The 17,890-nt window shown below is 43.7% G+C and overlaps 1 protein-coding gene across 2 annotated transcripts in view; it reads left to right on the top strand.

Moving 5' to 3' along the window:
* LOC126990089 (F-box only protein 33-like) overlaps positions 1-17,890 on the top strand; it is a 44,547-nt gene that overhangs the window by 3,627 nt on the left and 23,030 nt on the right. For both annotated transcript variants that reach the window (XM_050848647.1, XM_050848653.1), the window contains exons 2-4: positions 13,504-13,670; positions 14,307-14,538; positions 16,680-16,840. In XM_050848647.1, coding sequence (XP_050704604.1) covers positions 13,504-13,670; positions 14,307-14,538; positions 16,680-16,840 — 560 coding nt within the window. The remainder of the gene's footprint in view (positions 1-13,503; positions 13,671-14,306; positions 14,539-16,679; positions 16,841-17,890) is intronic.

Below are 17,890 nucleotides of genomic sequence, written 5' to 3'. Positions count from 1 at the left end.
ATTTCCATGAGTAGTTTTATGACCCTGGTGGTAGTTTGGCCCTTCCTCTGTACCGTGAACCTCAATAAACACTCATTACAACCCAGCTGACCCCCTCTTTGACCTTCAGAAATAGCTGATGTGAGAAGCGAAAGTGTCTTATATACCGACCATTATCTTCGGTATCATTCTATATTGTCACCACTTTCACACCCACGAACACCTTGGTGCTCTATGAAGGGTTCAGTGTCCATACAACACATTGCTTTGCCGTCGGAAATCAATCGTTCTTGTGATATAAGGGTAATTATTGAGAATCACTACACACCTCCAAAATACGATATTACGCCTCCATATTATACTTAAGGGACGAAATACATGTCCCTTAACCATAATATGTGGTGACAATATAGAATAATACCATAACTTAAGCACTGCATAGGATAGGTATATACTGCTTAAGATTCGTTTTAGTACCGTGCCAGTATTTCATTGCCTACCTTATGAAACATTGCTAGCTCTTCATATATCTTTGTTACAAACGTTCAACAGTCATGGAAACATTTTCAAAATTCAATTCAAGGACTATTTTTTGTTGAAAATAGTGGATAATATTCACGAAAGCGCAGGTCGTGAAGTTTGGTTGGAGTAGTTTAAATATGCTCCCCCACCCTAAACCCTCTGTGAGCTATTTTTTGGCTGCGGCGGGAACACTGTCACCGCGGCCACCGTCAAAGGAGGCTATGCTTTCATGAATATTATCCCCTATTTTCAACAATAAATAATCCTTCAATTGGATTTTGAAAGCGTTTCCTGTAGTAGGTACAGAAGAAAGGCCAAACTACCACCAGGGTCATAAAACTACTACTGGAAATGCCCACAACTCCTACGAAAGCCTTGTCAAATATGTGTTCTTGGGTGGCAAAATATCTTATAATTCTGTTGTTTATGTCGAAAAGATATATGAAGAGCTAGTGATGTTTCATAAGGTGGGTAATGAAATACTGGCACGGTACTAAAACGAATCTTTACCTGGGTACTCATTGTACGTTACATGTGTGAAGGTTTTGGGGTAAAACTACAGAACAACTATTTCTCCCCCTCCACCACTCCAACCCCCCCTACCCCCCAAAACAAGCCTGGGGACCTGTGGCAAACTGGTTTTTTTTGGGGATGGAAGGCAAAATCACGGAAAAATGGGCTTCCAAAATTTTCCTAAAAATCCATAAAATAGGTAAAATTCCCTGATCTCGAAAGTAAGGAAAGTCCCACACGTATACTCTTGTAATCTATTATAAGATAACCTAGCAAGATCATTGTTACTTTGGGGTACAAAATAAAACCGATTTGTGACAGCTGTCATCCAGCCCTGACACTCCTGCTGTCACTGACCCAGGAGTGACCTACCGATCGCTGCCTATTACCATGGCCTCCGATGTACTCTAATTTGGAGTTGTGCGCGTTGAACAATATCCGGTTTTTTTTCTGATACATTTTTATCATGAGTGGGCTATCAATAATTCATGAAGGAACATAATTAACCTATTGTTTTTCTCATTATGGCTGTTTTTATATTGTACAGCACTGGTCATTATAACACTGGATGCAGGACGATATAGTACAACACAACAGTAAATAAACAGCTGGTTATTCGTTATATAAACTAATATTGATTGCATATTTGTGGAGTATAGAACAACATACATTTATCTCTCATACACCACACAGGCATGGGCAGAGTGGTGATGTTATAATAAACTATGGAGGATAGAAAAACCCTGCCTTACTTATGTTCTGAGGAGCGCCCTCACGGAACCTCCCACCACCTCGGCGCTGGAGAGCGAATTGTGAATCGTACGTCTGGCTCAAAACGCCGGGGGAGACGTCTTGTCAGGAGGATACCACTGGTCTTGCCACACCGGCTTCTGGCTCCTGTCCGCAATTGTCGTATAAGATATGAATATATTTTCGTATTCTGATTCTGTTGTTTATTCAATGTTTTGGGGATGAAGTATTCTTTATGAAACAATAATTACACTACCTCCTATTGGCTGAGAAACGTACTGAACCTACAACTTGTGTGGAGATGTCGGGTGCTCATATTTGATCATATGAGCCTAAATTATTTTTACCAATTTTGATGCTTGTAACCTGCTTTGTCATGCTTAGTGGAGGCATGTTCTGGTGGTGACTGGTAAGAACTGTCAACTCTTAGCATGGTGAAGCATCAGACAGTGATAAGATTATGTGTAGAAAACAATAATTACAGGTAACTCTTGATTTACATGAGTATTGTGTTCTTGATGAGGTCATGTAAATCAAAAACAATGTAAATCAAACAAGAGGTAAGTTTCTATAGAAAAATAAATATTCACTTCATTCAGTAGAGAGAGAGAGAGAGAGAAAGAATATCCATATCACTGAGATATCCACTCAGGCACTCAGTCTCAGCCTCGTTTGTGTGAGGAAGAAATGAGGGACACCATGAGCGACTGGCTAGTATTGGTGCCGGTACCGTACCGTAAAGCTGGTACCGTTAGTACCGGTACTGATACCGGTACCTGCCCAGTGCCCACCCCTATTGTTGAGTAGCGTGGCAGCGTGGGTACTGTATTCTTGTTCAAGTGGTGTGCGGGGAGAACTGAGCTCAGCTGTGTGGCCGCGGCGCCGTGTGAGTCCAGTTGCTTGAGACATCTGGTGGCCACTCCATAAAATATCGCGTATAAGTGAAAAAACATGTAAATTAAACATTCATTTGGATTTTGGACCCTGCGTTATTTAAAAAATGCGTAAACCAAACTCGTGTAAATCGAGAGTTACCTGTATCTCTGAAATAACTAATTTGCTCCTGTGACTCATCGTTAAGAACGAAACTATTGTTTTCTCATAGTTTCTGAGGGGTGAGGGGGTGAAAAAACAAACGGATGTTTTGTGACAGAAGCAATTAGCCAGTTAATTTCAAAACACACCAAAATCCTCTGCAAAAAAAACAAAAACAAAACAAAAAAAGTTTCATCCACCGATACAAGACAGCTGTACTTTTGGAATTTTACCCAAATTGCTTGGTTTATTATTCAATCAGTCAATCAGTGGAGGCATACGCTGGGGAGCATGTTGCCTCGCCCACCCTGCTACGCCAAGCCAGGGGGTCCCTCCGGGCGAGTCTCCATGCAGGCCCCCTTCCCAACCCGAGTACCTCCCGGCAGGATCTATCGACTTGCTCAAGCCACGATTTCCGTGGGCATCCCCTTGGCCTCCTCCACTCAGGATTGTCTCTTACAGAGACAACCTCTGATGAGCAGGATCAGCTTCAGGGTAATGTGCCATGTGCCCGCATAACCGGAGTTGGTGTTGACGGACTATGCAGGTAATATATGTTGAATCAGTCTCACGGAGTAGTTGCCGGTTTGACACAAAGTCATTCCAGCGATATCCCATGATTCTGCGTAGACATTTATTACCAAAGGCATCAATCCGCCTCTCAAAGTCCCCATTTAGTGTCCATGTCTCACAACCACAGAGTAAGACAGGGAGCACAAGGGACTTGAAGATCCGGGCCCATACTTATAAAGCTAACACTTCGTCTCTGGCTTGTCTTAGAAGCCCAAACCGGCCCTGTGGAGTCTTATATTCCGGGTGTTAATCTGAGACTCAGCGCGAATAGCTTAAGTTGGTCCCGGGCAGGCATAAGTCCTGGATCTTCGGGTGAGGCATCGACCTTCAAATATAAACATTGCCGGGTGATGCCAGACAGCCAGTGTGCCTCATCAAAACCGTTTTACATTTAAACGCTCACTGTAGCCTCATGAAACACTTTTATCATGGATATGATGTACTTCTATGCAATACTTTCACCATTTTAAGATATATATTGCCTTGCGCCAATGATAAACTTGACGTTTATAATTATTAACACTACCTTACAATGCCCATTTTTCTTGATTAGATCATCATTTAACATTTATAAAGTACTGTTACTACATATTTAGTTACTGAAATGTTCAACTTGAAGTGAAGCTTAGGTCGGGTAGCATATTTCCAAGATTTTTTTTTTTGTTTTTTTTTTTTGTTGTTGTTGTTGCCTATTGCGCCTGTAGGCATCTTCCCGGTGGGGCCTAATGGTCGGCCCAGCCCGTTCTGGCGCAAGCGAGTGTTTATAGTGGCGCCATCTTGCATTACTCCCCTGATGTACTCCCCTGCAGCACCAGCGCCGAGAACGGGGGCGCAGACACCATTAACCCTAGGAAGGAAACCGTCCTTTTCATGATGGTGCAAGGAAACCCTGTGTGACAATTGGCACAAATGTTAGAAAAAAATTGAAAAAAATATTAAGATAATAAGTATTAGTGAACATATTTGAGAAAAATTTCTGTAAAAAACAAATCGCATTTCTATGTATTATGAAAATCAAAAAACTTTTTCATAAAATACTTTACTCCACTTAAAATTTTACTTAAAAAATATATGAATTATATGAAAACAAAGTATTCTGTATAACCCTTGAGAGGTGTCCAGTGCCCCTGGCAGCCAGTGAGTCCTCAATGTTGCAGGAAACATGTCACTGGGAACAAATGTAAAACACTCATTTTACATGTGCAGAGTTGGCGGTATATCATGGTGAATATGCAGCAACATACTGTAAATTTAAGTTAGTTCCCTATCATTCCAATCCATGGCTTTCATCAAACAGCACACTGGAGAGCTTTGGACACACAGGCTTACTGCAGTGAATGCAGTAAGTCCTGGTCTGGCTGGCTCCTTTTGCTGGACAGAAGAAACACCTCTCTCTGCTATGTGACACTGCTTCCCTGTCCCTAGGCTCTCATGTGATGTCGAAGCAAGACCAAATTGCTGAGCTTACTTATAATATGGAAAAAAGAGGACATTTACAATTTTTTTTTTACAATAGCACTGATACAGGAAACCATATATCGAATGACAAGGGAAAATGGCAATTCTCCTGCTTGCAACGTGATGGAAGTACTCTAATGAAAGTCCTCACACCAAAGAAATGCTGCCAGGTCATACTCATTGAACGGTCCGCCTCGTAACATGGACGTTATAATGCATCAGCGAATAAAAAAAAATGATAGAAAATAAAAAAATCACTAATGTATATAGTTTTATTTTTTAAGTACAAAGGCTAATGTATACTCAGACCCCCCAAAAAATCCTACATGTCGTCACACCTGTGTCAAAATGGCCACTCCCAAAACTTTTTTTGACAACAAAAATAACGTTGAAGGAAATGCTGTGCTGAATGGCACACGGGGCACTCATACCAGAGAAGTGAGAAGGAAAAGCGGACTGTGATACTGTCTCCTCAATAGGGCACCCAACGCACTAATGCATGCCCATGAATGAGTTGAAAAAGTCATGCCAAGGTTAACCACAGTGAGCGCGAGTTTCAAAAACACCTTAATTTATGTGCCAAACAGCATACAGTTTCCATTCTAGGGTTAAAGGGTCACTCTACAAACTTTGACACTCCCACACACTCATGCAGCCATGCCCTCCCTCCCTCCCTCTCTCTCTCAACTCAACTCACTCAACCCAAGTTTTCTTTGGTGCATAACATACTATATCTGTTTTTTAATTTCATTGTTACTTCTCTATTTTATCATTCTCTCTCTCTCTCTCTCTCTCTCTCTCTCTCTCTCTCTCTCTCTCTCTCTCTCTCTCTCTCTCTCTCTCTCTCTCTCTCTCTCTCTCTCTCTCTCTCTCTCTCTCTCATGAATTGGAGTGAGAGAGAGAGAAGAGGTGAGGGAGGGCATGGGCACATGAGCGCGTGGGAGTGTCAAAGTTTCTTGAGTGACCCCTTAAATGGCTTCCGCGCCACCGTTCTCACCGCTGGCGCTGCAGGTGAGTACAGTTCGGATATATATACAGCCGGGTACAGACATGCAAACAGAACACCATGTTGTAACAAGGCCGTGTTATGTGACGAAGATACGCATACCCTAAATCTATATATACCAAGTCAAGTCACTCTGCTTCAAAACTGCGACCGGTACGTGCAGGGGGCGGAGCAACGGGATGACGTCACTTGAAGGTAAAAAAAAAATAGCTGCCAGTTCAGGGGTGAGTAAAGTTGCGGCCGTGTGTGCACTCTGGATGTGCATGCTTGCTTTCTTTCACAGCGCGTTCAGGCAAGCCACTGAGGAAAAAAATATGCCTTTTTATTGTGCTATTGCATGACTGTAATTCCAATGCCTACAAACGACGGTGTGGGGTGTGAGGGAGAGCATGTTGAAGTGATTGATTTAAATTAGTCCGCCTTTCTTCGTTTTCTCTAAATCCCTGTTTCTACATTCTCTAGTTTGGCTCAAAGCAACGTCACACATAAGTCACGTCTGCCGTGTCTCCTCCCACAAACCTGCGTATGACTTGACTCGGTGTGTATAGACTTAGCGCATACCAAGGTGGGGAAATATTGAGTCCGTAACCGAACCTCATCGCGTCACGAACTCTCATGTGTCCCACCTCGCTGAATTAGACTAAGTCCGTGTTTGGATGTTGTACTGTCTCCCTTGTTTTCTTAGCTATTTCTATGCGATGCCACTATAAACACTTGCCTGTGCCATGACGGGCTGGGGCCAACATCACCCAGGCCCTATATATTGGTGTAGACGTAAAAAAAAAAAAAATAAATAAAATAAAATCTGCGTAGCCTGCATCACTAACAGGCAAGGGCCACCCATAAGGCCTCTCAAGAAAGCCTGGAGGCACCACAGACAACACGTAAAAAAAAGGGGGGGGGGTGATTTTGTCAAATTCAGGCGCCAGAAATTTGCCATTGTTTTGAATTCCGGATAAAAGAGATTCTACTGTATCTAACTTAACCCGGTAGCAATGACGGGCCAAATTTGTGGCTTTACCGTGTAGCAGCAACAGGCCAAATTTGTGGCTTTACCGTGTAGCAGCAACAGGCCAAATTTGTGGCTTTACCGTGTAGCAGCGACGGGCCAAATTTGTGGCTTTACCGTGTAGCAGCAACAGGCCAAATTTGTGGCTTTACCGTGTAGCAGCAACAGGCCAAATTTGTGGCTTTACCGTGTAGCAGCGACGGGCCAAATTTGTGGCTTTACCGTGTAGCAGCAACAGGCCAAATTTGTGGCTTTACCGTGTAGCAGCAACGGGCCAAATTTGTGGCTTTACCGTGTAGCAGCAACGGGCCAAATTTGTGGCTTTACCGTGTAGCAGCAACGGGCCAAATTTGTGGCTTTACCGTGTAGCAGCGACGGGCCAAATTTGTGCCATGATATAACCCCCCCAAAATAGATGATACATAATCTGATCACAAATGCTTTGATATATATTATGAAATGGTTCATTTGAGGGATGATTTTTTCTCATTTTTCTCACTTGGTGGGATCATTAAGAAACATGATCCCCGCTGCTACCGGGTTAAAACCATACTACATGGCCTACCCAGCCCTTTTACAACCAAAACCCCATTAACATCCCCCTTATTCTAGCCCTTCATTCATTTATAATCTTCGATCAAGTCTCCTCGTAACCTTTGCCTTTCTATAGAATGCAGATTTAAATGCTAAAGTCTATCCTCGTATGGCAAGTTTCTCACTCCTTGAATAATTTTTGTCATCCTCCTCTGTACAGATTCTAACATCCTGATATCCATTCTATAATAGGGTGACCAAAACTGGACTGCATAATCAAGATGAGGTCTAACTAGTGCTAAGTAAAGCTTGAGGATGACTTCAGAGCCCCTATATATACATACATTCCTTGAAAGTAAACCCAATACCCTTGGATGGAGATTGGAGTTCACCTAGACTCATAAATCCCTTTCACACCCAGGCCTGTCACTAACCCGGTAGCAGCGACGGGCCAAATTTGTGCCATGATATAAACCCCCCAAAATAGAAGATACATAATCTGATCACAAATGCTTTGATATATATTATGAAATGGTTTGTGTGAGGGATGATTTTTTTCTCATTTTTCTCGCTTGGAGGGACCATTAAGAAACATGATCCCCGCTGCTACCAGGTTAAGGAGTAGAGGTGTGAGGGGTTATTTCTACCTACACTCAGAATACTACCCTTTCGGACATTGAATTCTATCTGCCATTTCCCTGCCCAATCATACAGTCTGTGTAGCTCATCTGGAGAATGCTAGCGTCCTGATCTGATTGAATTACTCAACCGATCTTGGTATCATCTGCAAACTTACTAACATCACTACTAATTCCTGTGTCAAAATCATTGATGTGAATGATAAAAAGCAGTGGAGCCAGTACCCAGTATGTATGGCTGGCAACCACTTAACATAGCTAGACCACAGATTTTTGGTCCAAACTCGTTCTTGATTCACTTGGACGGTTTCCTCTAGAGTCCGGGTTGATGGTTGGTCTTCAGGACAGCATGTGGGTAGTTTTAAGCCACTCGGCGGTGACTGAAAAATCTGAGGTGGTAGCGTGGGGATTCGAACCCGCGTTGCCCATCACGCGGTGAATGTGGGCCCAGCACGCTAACCACTCAGCCACCTCCTACCCTGATAAGGAGGCAGATGGATGTCTTTGGTAATGAGTACCTATGAAGAATTGGGATACTGCTGGAATGACTATATTAAACCAACGACTACTCTAAGACTGGTTCGAGGCCTCTTACCTGCATAGTCCATGAACACTGACTTTGCAATAGATCCACCCACGAGGCACATGGGATGGGAGGAGCCCTGCTTGGAAACTTGCCTTGAGGAATCCCCGGGCTTGGCATCATAGGGTAGGCAATGGCACGTGTCCCCCAGCGTATGCCCCCAATGGCTGATTGATTGATTGGCATGAATTTACCTTCTCTCTCCCATGCCCTTCCAGAAATAAGGATACTTAGCTGGGATTATAGATCTAAGGGAGTATTTGAACAGGAAATCCTTGTTTGCAGCAGATAACTTAGTGGAGGGAGAGCCGGGTCTAAGCTGGATCTGGGGCGTACCTTTTAATTATTTCTCAACCCGGTAGCAGCGACGGGCCAAATTTGTGGCTTTACCGTGTAGCAGTCTGCCTCAAACCTGAAGTCTCTATGTCATGTAGTGTTTCTGTGGTGATGTGATGAAGTGCAGTAACTTTTAGCTCTTAACCCAGTAGCAGCGACGGGCCAGATTTGTGGCTTTACCGTGTAGCAGTGACGGGCCAGATTTGTGGCTATACTGTGTAGCAGCGACGGGCCAGATTTGTGGCTTTACCGTGTAGCAGTGACGGGCCAAATTTGTGGCTATACTGTGTAGCAGCGACGGGCCAGATTTGTGGCTTTACCGTGTAGCAGTGACGGGCCAAATTTGTGGCTATACTGTGTATGGCAGACACGCCAAATTTGTGGCTTTACTGTGTAGCAACAACGGGCCAAATTTGTGGCTTTACCGTAGCAATGTGTGACGGGCCAAATTTGTGGCTTTACCGTGTAGCAGTGACGGGCCAGATTTGTGGCTTTGCATGTAGCAGTGATCGGCCAAATTTGTGTTTGGGCTTTACGTGTAGCAACAACAGGCCAAATTTGTGGCTTTACCGTGTAGCAGTGATTGAACAGATTTGTGGCTTTGCCGTAGTAACAGGCCAAATTTGTGGCTTTACCGTGTAGCAGCAACGGGCCAAATTTGTGGCTTTACTGTGTAGCAGTGACGGGTCAAATTTGTGGCTTTACCATGTAGCAGCGACGGGCCAAATTTGTGGCTTTACAGTGTAGCAGTGACGGGCCAAATTTGTGGCTTTACCGTGTAGCAGTGACGGGCCAAATTTGTGGCTTTACCGTGTAGCAGTGACGGGCCAAATTTGTGGCTTTACCGTGTAGCAGCGACGGGCCAAATTTGTGGCTTTACCGTGTAGCAGTGACGGGCCAAATTTGTGGCTATACCGTGTAGCAGCGACGGGCCAAATTTGTGGCTTTACCGTGTAGTAGTGACGGGCCAGATTTGTGGCTTTACCGTGTAGCAGTGACTGGCTAAATTTGTGGCTTTACCGTGTAGCAGTGACAGGCCAAATTTGTGGCTTTACCGTGTAGCAGCGACGGGCCAAATTTGTGCCATGATTCAAACCCCCCAAAATAGATGATACATAAACTGATCACAAATGCTTTGATATATATTATGAAATGGTTTGTGTGAGGGGTGATTTTTTCCTTCCTTCCCCTTCCCCTAACTCAACCTTCCCTTCCCTTCCCTTCCTCCTTTCTTCCTTCCCCTTCCCCTAACTCAACCTTCCCTTCCCTTCCTCCTTTCTTCCTTCCCCTTCCCCTAACTCAACCTTCCCTTCCCTTCCTCCTTTCTTCCTTCCCCTTCCCCTAACTCAACCTTCCCTTCCCTCCCCTTCCCCTAACTCACCTTTCCCTTCCTCCTTTCCTACTTTTCCTTCCCCTAAGTCAACCTTCCCTTCCTCCCTTCTCTGCTCACAACCGAGAGAGCCCAGGTTCAATTCCCGGGCAGAGTGGAAAAATTTGGTCGACTTTTCCGATACCCTACGCCCCTATCCACCCAGCAGTGAATGGGTACCAGGTATTAATCGGGGGTTGTGTCCTGTCTCCTGGGATCTGTTCCTTTCTCCTATAATTCCTTCCCCTCCTGTCTCTCTCCGGCATATGACCACAGATGTTGCTCCCACTAAACCAAACTTTCCTCCCTTCCTTTCCCTTCTCTTCCCTTCCCTTCCTCCTTTCTTCCTTCCCCTTCCCTTACCTCAACCTTCCCTCCCTCCTTCCTTTCTTTCTGGTAGAATTTAACATCAAAGAGTGCTGCTTCTGGTGCCAAATGTCTTGGAGAAATTTTTCAAGTGTTTGCCCCCTTAGGGAAAAATCCTTGATACGCCACTGTTCTAGGCCTCTGAAATGATCTGGTAAAAGTGGTGGTTCTAATCTCTGTCGCCAACTTGGTACACTGCCACATCACTATAATGAGAGACCATGCTGACAAATTTGGACGACGCGAGTTCGAATCCCCACGCTACCACCTTGGATTTTTCAGTCACCGCCGAGTGGCTTAAAACTACCCACATGCTGTCCTGAAGACCACCTATCAACCCAGACTCTAGAGGAAACCGTCCAAGTGAATCAAGAATGAGTTCCGGGGGGCAGCATGAGCCAAGAGAAGATGGCGCCACTATAAACACTTGCCTGCACCATGACGGGCTGGGGCCGACTACCATCCAGGCCCCTCAAGCAAGCCTACCAGCGCTATAGGCATAGACGTAAAAAAAATAAATATAAAAAAATCTTGATGGCAAACATTTACCATTAAATACTATAACTTTAACCCATCACCATATTTACATAAATAAATTACACAAATTAACAATAATTCGAGTAATTTCTACAACATGAATTTTGTAAGCACTTACGGTGTTATAGTGAAACCAAATTGTAGAGTGTTTGGGCGTTGGCTCCCACGGGTCCTTTCCTCCCCTCTGCTCTGCCACACAGTCCCAACACCTATCTCCTCCTCTCATATGTAAGGTATAGGCAACATATGAGAGGAAAAAATAGGTGTTGGGACTGTGTGGCAGAGCAGAGGGGACAAATGGACTGTGTGGCAGAGCAGAGGGGACAAATGGACTGTGTGGCAGAGCAGAGGGGACAAATGGACTGTGTGGCAGAGCAGAGGGGACAAATGGACTGTGTGGCAGAGCAGAGGGGACAAATGGACTGTGTGGCAGAGCAGAGGGGACAAATGGACTGTGTGGCAGAGCAGAGGGGACAAATGGACTGTGTGGCAGAGCAGAGGGGACAAATGGACTGTGTGGCAGAGCAGAGGGGAGGAAAGGACTGTGTGGCAGAGCAGAGGGGAGGAAAGGACTGTGTGGCAGAGCAGAGGGGAGGAAAGGACTGTGTGGCAGAGCAGAGGGGAGGAAAGGACTGTGTGGCAGAGCAGAGGGGAGGAAAGGACTGTGTGGCAGAGCAGAGGGGAGGAAAGGACTGTGTGGCAGAGCAGAGGGGACAAATGGACTGTGTGGCAGAGCAGAGGGGAGGAAAGGACTGTGTGGCAGAGCAGAGGGGACAAATGGACTGTGTGGCAGAGCAGAGGGGACAAATAGACTGTGTGGCAGAGCAGAGGGGAGAAATGAACCTGCAGGAGCCAACACCCAAGTGGACTCGACAATTTGGCTTCCCTCTAGTAAGCCTTCAGTAAATCCAACCCCTGGTATAAACTGGTGTATTGATCTGTATAGGGGACTGGTACACCCTCGATTAAGTATGTTATTCTGTGTATTTTCAGGTGGAAGATCTCGATTAAGTATGTTATTCTGTGTATTTTCAGGTGGAAGATCTCGATTAAGTATGTTATTCTGTGTATTTTCAGGTGGAAGATCTCGATTAAGTATGTTATTCTGTGTATTTTCAGGTGGAAGATCTCGATTAAGTATGTTATTCTGTGTATTTTCAGGTGGAAGAACTCGATTAAGTATGTTATTCTGTGTATTTTCAGGTGGAAGATCTCGATTAAGTATGTTATTCTGTGTATTTTCAGGTGGAAGATCTCGATTAAGTATGTTATTCTGTGTATTTTCAGGTGGAAGATCTCGATTAAGTATGTTATTCTGTGTATTTTCAGGTGGAAGATCTCGATTAAGTATGTTATTCTGTGTATTTTCAGGTGGAAGAACTCGATTAAGTATGTTATTCTGTGTATTTTCAGGTGGAAGATCTCGATTAAGTATGTTATTCTGTGTATTTTCAGGTGGAAGATCTCGATTAAGTATGTTATTCTGTGTATTTTCAGGTGGAAGATCTCGATTAAGTATGTTATTCTGTGTATTTTCAGGTGGAAGATCTCGATTAAGTATGTTATTCTGTGTATTTTCAGGTGGAAGAACTCGATTAAGTATGTTATTCTGTGTATTTTCAGGTGGAAGATCTCGATTAAGTATGTTATTCTGTGTATTTTCAGGTGGAAGATCTCGATTAAGTATGTTATTCTGTGTATTTTCAGGTGGAAGATCTCGATTAAGTATGTTATTCTGTGTATTTTCAGGTGGAAGATCTCGATTAAGTATGTTATTCTGTGTATTTTCAGGTGGAAGAACTCGATTAAGTATGTTATTCTGTGTATTTTCAGGTGGAAGATCTCGATTAAGTATGTTATTCTGTGTATTTTCAGGTGGAAGATCTCGATTAAGTATGTTATTCTGTGTATTTTCAGGTGGAAGATCTCGATTAAGTATGTTATTCTGTGTATTTTCAGGTGGAAGATCTCGATTAAGTATGTTATTCTGTGTATTTTCAGGTGGAAGATCTCGATTAAGTATGTTATTCTGTGTATTTTCAGGTGGAAGATCTCGATTAAGTATGTTATTCTGTGTATTTTCAGGTGGAAGATCTCAATTAAGTATGTTATTCTGTGTATTTTCAGGTGGAAGATCTCGATTAAGTATCTTATTCTGTGTATTTTCAGGTGAAAGAACTCGATTAAGTATGTTATTCTGTGTATTTTCAGGTGGAAGATCTCGATTAAGTATGTTATTCTGTGTATTTTAAGGTGGAAGATCTCGATTAAGTATGTTATTCTGTGTATTTTCAGGTGGAAGAACTTATACTACTCCCAAGCCACTGCCACACGTTCACCAAAGGCCATGACAGACCATACTATCTTCGCCACAGCAACAACAACAACAATAACAACAAGAATAATGCAAGTCATCCTCGCTGTCTTCCCTGCTCAAGGTCATCTTACCAGTTCATTGAAAGGTGAATTATTTTTATTATTAAAGTGTCACTCATAAACTATTGTAATATTGCTGTGTAGTTTTCTGTATTTGAGGGGGGCTTCGTGGTGCAGTGGTTAGCACACTCGGCTCACAACCGAGAGAGCCTGGGTTCGATTCCCGGGCGGAGTGGAAAAATTTGGGCGGCTTTTCCAATGCCCTATGCCCCTGTCCACCCAGCAGTGAATGGGTACCAGGTATTAATTGGGGGTTGTGTCCCGTCTCCTGGGGTCTGTTCCCTTCTCCTATAATTCCTTCCCCTTCTGTCTCTCTCCGGCATATGACCACAGATGTTGCGCCGACTAAACCAAACTTTCCAACTTTTCAGTGAATACCTGATCAACACAGTATCTCATTTTTCTTGTAAGTTTATGTATCCACCTTAAAATTATCAGTGAATTTATGTTTTTCTTTGTGCACCATTTAATTCCCCTTATGCTGATATATAATACATGATGATTATGTTTAGTTTCATGGCTTATATCTAGGTATATTCAGTGGTGGTGTTTCAAAATTGGCCCTCATGTCATTCCCGAATATGCTGTGAGCCTGGTGAAGGAGTTAAATGGTCTACTCTACATCATCTGAATACTAAGAGCTAATACTTATCTGTCCACAGTGCTCAAGAATCACTACAGAGCATCATCAGCAACAGCAGAAATCTTCGCACCCTTGTCCTTGGTTGCATCCAGGATTTGACAGATCAAGTGGATATATTTCTTCCCCTTCTGGCACACCACCAGTCAAGCTCCATCTCCACCCTTGGGTTAGCCTCCGTGAAGTATGATCCAAACTCCTACGCTCTGCTGGACATAGCACCTGACAACTTCTCTCCTTTCACAGCCCTACAGGTGTGTAAGGTTGGAGGGAATGCTGTAAGTAAAACAAGTAAAACAAGCAGAAAGGCTTAGGGGAGCTTTCACAGTCACTTTGTTTGTTTTGATCGTTACCAATGGCGGCGATCGACGCTGTAGTTTTCCACATGAAACTGGCGTATGGGGGGTGAGAGGTGTTGAGAGTGTGTGCCAAGGTGCGGGGCTAGGCTAACCCCGCAGCCGCCACTACCCCATCGGCCAGTTTCACGGTGATCGCCGCGATTGGTAACGATCAACACAAACAAAATGACTGTGAAAGTGCCCCATAATCATGAAGTTGCCTAAAGCACCTTGTTCTTTAGGAAAACAGAACATATACTTTTACCAAAGGTCTCATTCGTCTCTGCATTTTCTTCTTTTTATGTTTGTCACTCTCTAAATTGTCTGAAATATGGGATTTAACCCGGTAGCAGCAGGGATCATGTTTCTTAATGGTCCCTCCAAGCAAGAAAAATGAGAAAAAATCACCCCTCACACAAACCATTTCATAATATATATCAAAGCATTTGTGATCAGATTATGTATCGTCTATTTTGGGGGGTTTATATCATGGCACAAATTTGGCCCGTCGCTGCTACACTGTTACACCCTTTACTGTCCAAATCCCTTATGCAAGAGTTAACCAGCATCTCCACTCTTTCATCCCTCACGCTGGTAAACTCTGGAACAATCTTCCTTCATCTGTATTTCCTCCTGCCTACGACTTGAACTCTTTCAAGAGGAGGGTATCAGGACACCTCTCCTCCCGAAATTGACCTATCTTTCGGCCACTCCTCTAACTCTTTTTAGGAGCAGTGAGTAGCAGGCTTTTTTTTAAACATTTGTTACCTTTTTTTATGCCCTTGAACTGACTCCTCTGCTGTAGAAAAGAAAAAAAAAGCCACAACTTTGGTCCATCGCTGCTACCGGGTTAAAAATGCATATTTACATCAAATATAATCAAAATATGAGAAATTCAAAATACAGTTGTCCCCTGCAAACATTATTATAGTCTTCTCGAGCTTGGGTGGCGAGAGGGGGCTGCCTCACCCCCCCTCAAATTTGGCCCGTCGCTGCTACCGGGTTGAGGTCGGGATGAGTATAGTGGGCAACATAACAACTCACAGGATATCTCATGAATATACCTCTTACCTTACAATATGGTCTTCTACACACTTATGTGAATTGGTTGTTTCGTGGCGTTTTAACCCGGTAGCAGCGACGGGCCAGATTTGTGGCTTTACTGTGTAGCAGCGACGGGCCAAATTTGTGGCTTTACTGTGTAGCAGCGACGGGCCAAATTTGTGGCTTTACTGTGTAGCAGCAACGGGCCAAATTTGTGGCTTTACTGTGTAGCAGCGACGGGCCAAATTTGTGGCTTTACTGTGTAGCAGCGACGGGCCAAATTTGTGGCTTTACCGTGTAGCAGCGACGGGCCAAATTTGTGCCATGATATAAACCCCCCAAAATAGATGATACATAATCTAATCACAAATGCTTTGATATATATATTATGAAATGGTTTGTGTGAGGGGTGATTTTTTCTCATTTTTCTCGCTTAGAGGAACCATTAAGAAACATGATCCCCGCTGCTACCGGGTTAAAGGAATGGAAATGGATTTTGGGGCATTTTTAGGGTTATGTCTGACACTTGGTGTACTATGGGAGAGATAATTATTCACCCATCGATTGTGTGGAACTACAGGGGTCTCCACTCCTTCACTCCTAAATGTATCAGGGAACAACTGCATGAAGGGTTGTGTGCTTGGATGAGATGATGAAGAAAATAATAGTTACAATGATAAGGCCAAGGTTGGAGTATGCAGCAGTGGTCTGGTCTCCTCACGAAAAGAAGAACATAAGGAAGCTGGAAAGAGTGCAGGGAGTGGCAACTAAGATGGAACCGGAACTTAGAGATCGGACTTATGAGGAGAGACTCAATAGCAAGGGGCTCACAACCCTGGAGAGAAGAAGAGAAAGAGGAGACCTGATAGCAATGTACAGGGTAGAGCTTCCAAATTCTTAGTTTTGCCCATTAGGTAAATGAAACAAATAGGTCCATTTGTAATATTAAGGTAATGTAATAAAAACCACTTAGGATGCTCTTGATACATATTTGAGAGGAGTCCATCTTGCAGGTATTAACTTTAGACTATGACTACATGAATGACCGTCTGCTGAGTGTGCTGGCTACACCCTACACCTGTCCTCTGCGACGCCTAGTGCTGCACGTCCACGGCATTGACCAAACCCACCGAGGCACCTCAGAGTACATGTGGTATTGCTTCAAACAACAGCAGTGAGTATCATTGGAAAGATTTTTTTTCCTGTTCAACCATTATAGCTATTTTGTGTGTGTGAGAGGGAGCAGTGGGAAAGAAATGAGATCAACCAGAGTAATAACATTGGCTGGTGACACGTTATCCTTGCTCTCAACCATTCAGGGGACAGGAGGAACTCATTTGCCTACAGTTCAACACAACCATTAACCCGTGGGCTTCGGCTATGGGAAAGACGAGAAGTGGCTGAGAAACGACAAAATTACACTGCATTTTGAGACTAAGAAAAAGAGCATGGAACGTACATCAGAGTACTCCTCTCATAACCACAAAGCCATTAAAAATATTTACTCATACTCAAACTCCATTCTTTTTGGGTGGTGTTTGTTACAAAATAAACAGTCTCGTGACGCGTGGCATCTAGCCGAGAGTCGCTTGTTGTCTGCTATAGAGAATTTGACAAGTGATTACTGTATGGATAGCTAATTCAGTCTGCCATGACCTTACAGCACCACCTATGACAAAAAAGCCCACCTCAAGATCACTCACCCACCACAATGACCCAGGGCATTCATGGTGGGTTGTGCTATGCCACCACCGCCTACAATTAGCTCAAATTAGGTGTTTTATGGTGAGCCCTTTTTAGGGTCCACCGTACCACAGCCAAGACTCATGAAAGCCCTAAAAAGGGTCTGCCGATGTTCTCAGGTTAAAAGGCTAATTACCAGATCATAAAGTTCTTGTAAAACATTATTCCCTAAGGCATCTCTGTAGTTACCAGTTTCCACCCACAAAACATCTGTGGCCTGATTCTCATGCCATTTTGCAACTGACAAATTGTGCCACAGATTTTCAATTTTTTTTAACTGTTGGGTCCATGGACACCACACCTTACAGCCTTCCCAGTAATCCTTGTGGTGATATTTCTACTAGATATATGAATTCCCGCTAGGCTGAATAAAAATCCTCTGAAAATCCGCTGTCCATGGTAAGGGTAAGATATCCGCAGCATACCAGAGAACTAATCCTGATTTAGCGGATTTTCCACTAAATTGACAACACTTTCTCCC

The sequence above is a fragment of the Eriocheir sinensis genome, chromosome 6 (genome assembly GCF_024679095.1).
Source record: "Eriocheir sinensis breed Jianghai 21 chromosome 6, ASM2467909v1, whole genome shotgun sequence".
In the NCBI taxonomy this organism is placed as follows: Eukaryota; Metazoa; Arthropoda; class Malacostraca; order Decapoda; family Varunidae; genus Eriocheir; species Eriocheir sinensis.
The sequence above is the reverse complement of the archived record's forward strand: the minus strand, read 5'-3'. Positions and strand labels throughout refer to the sequence as shown.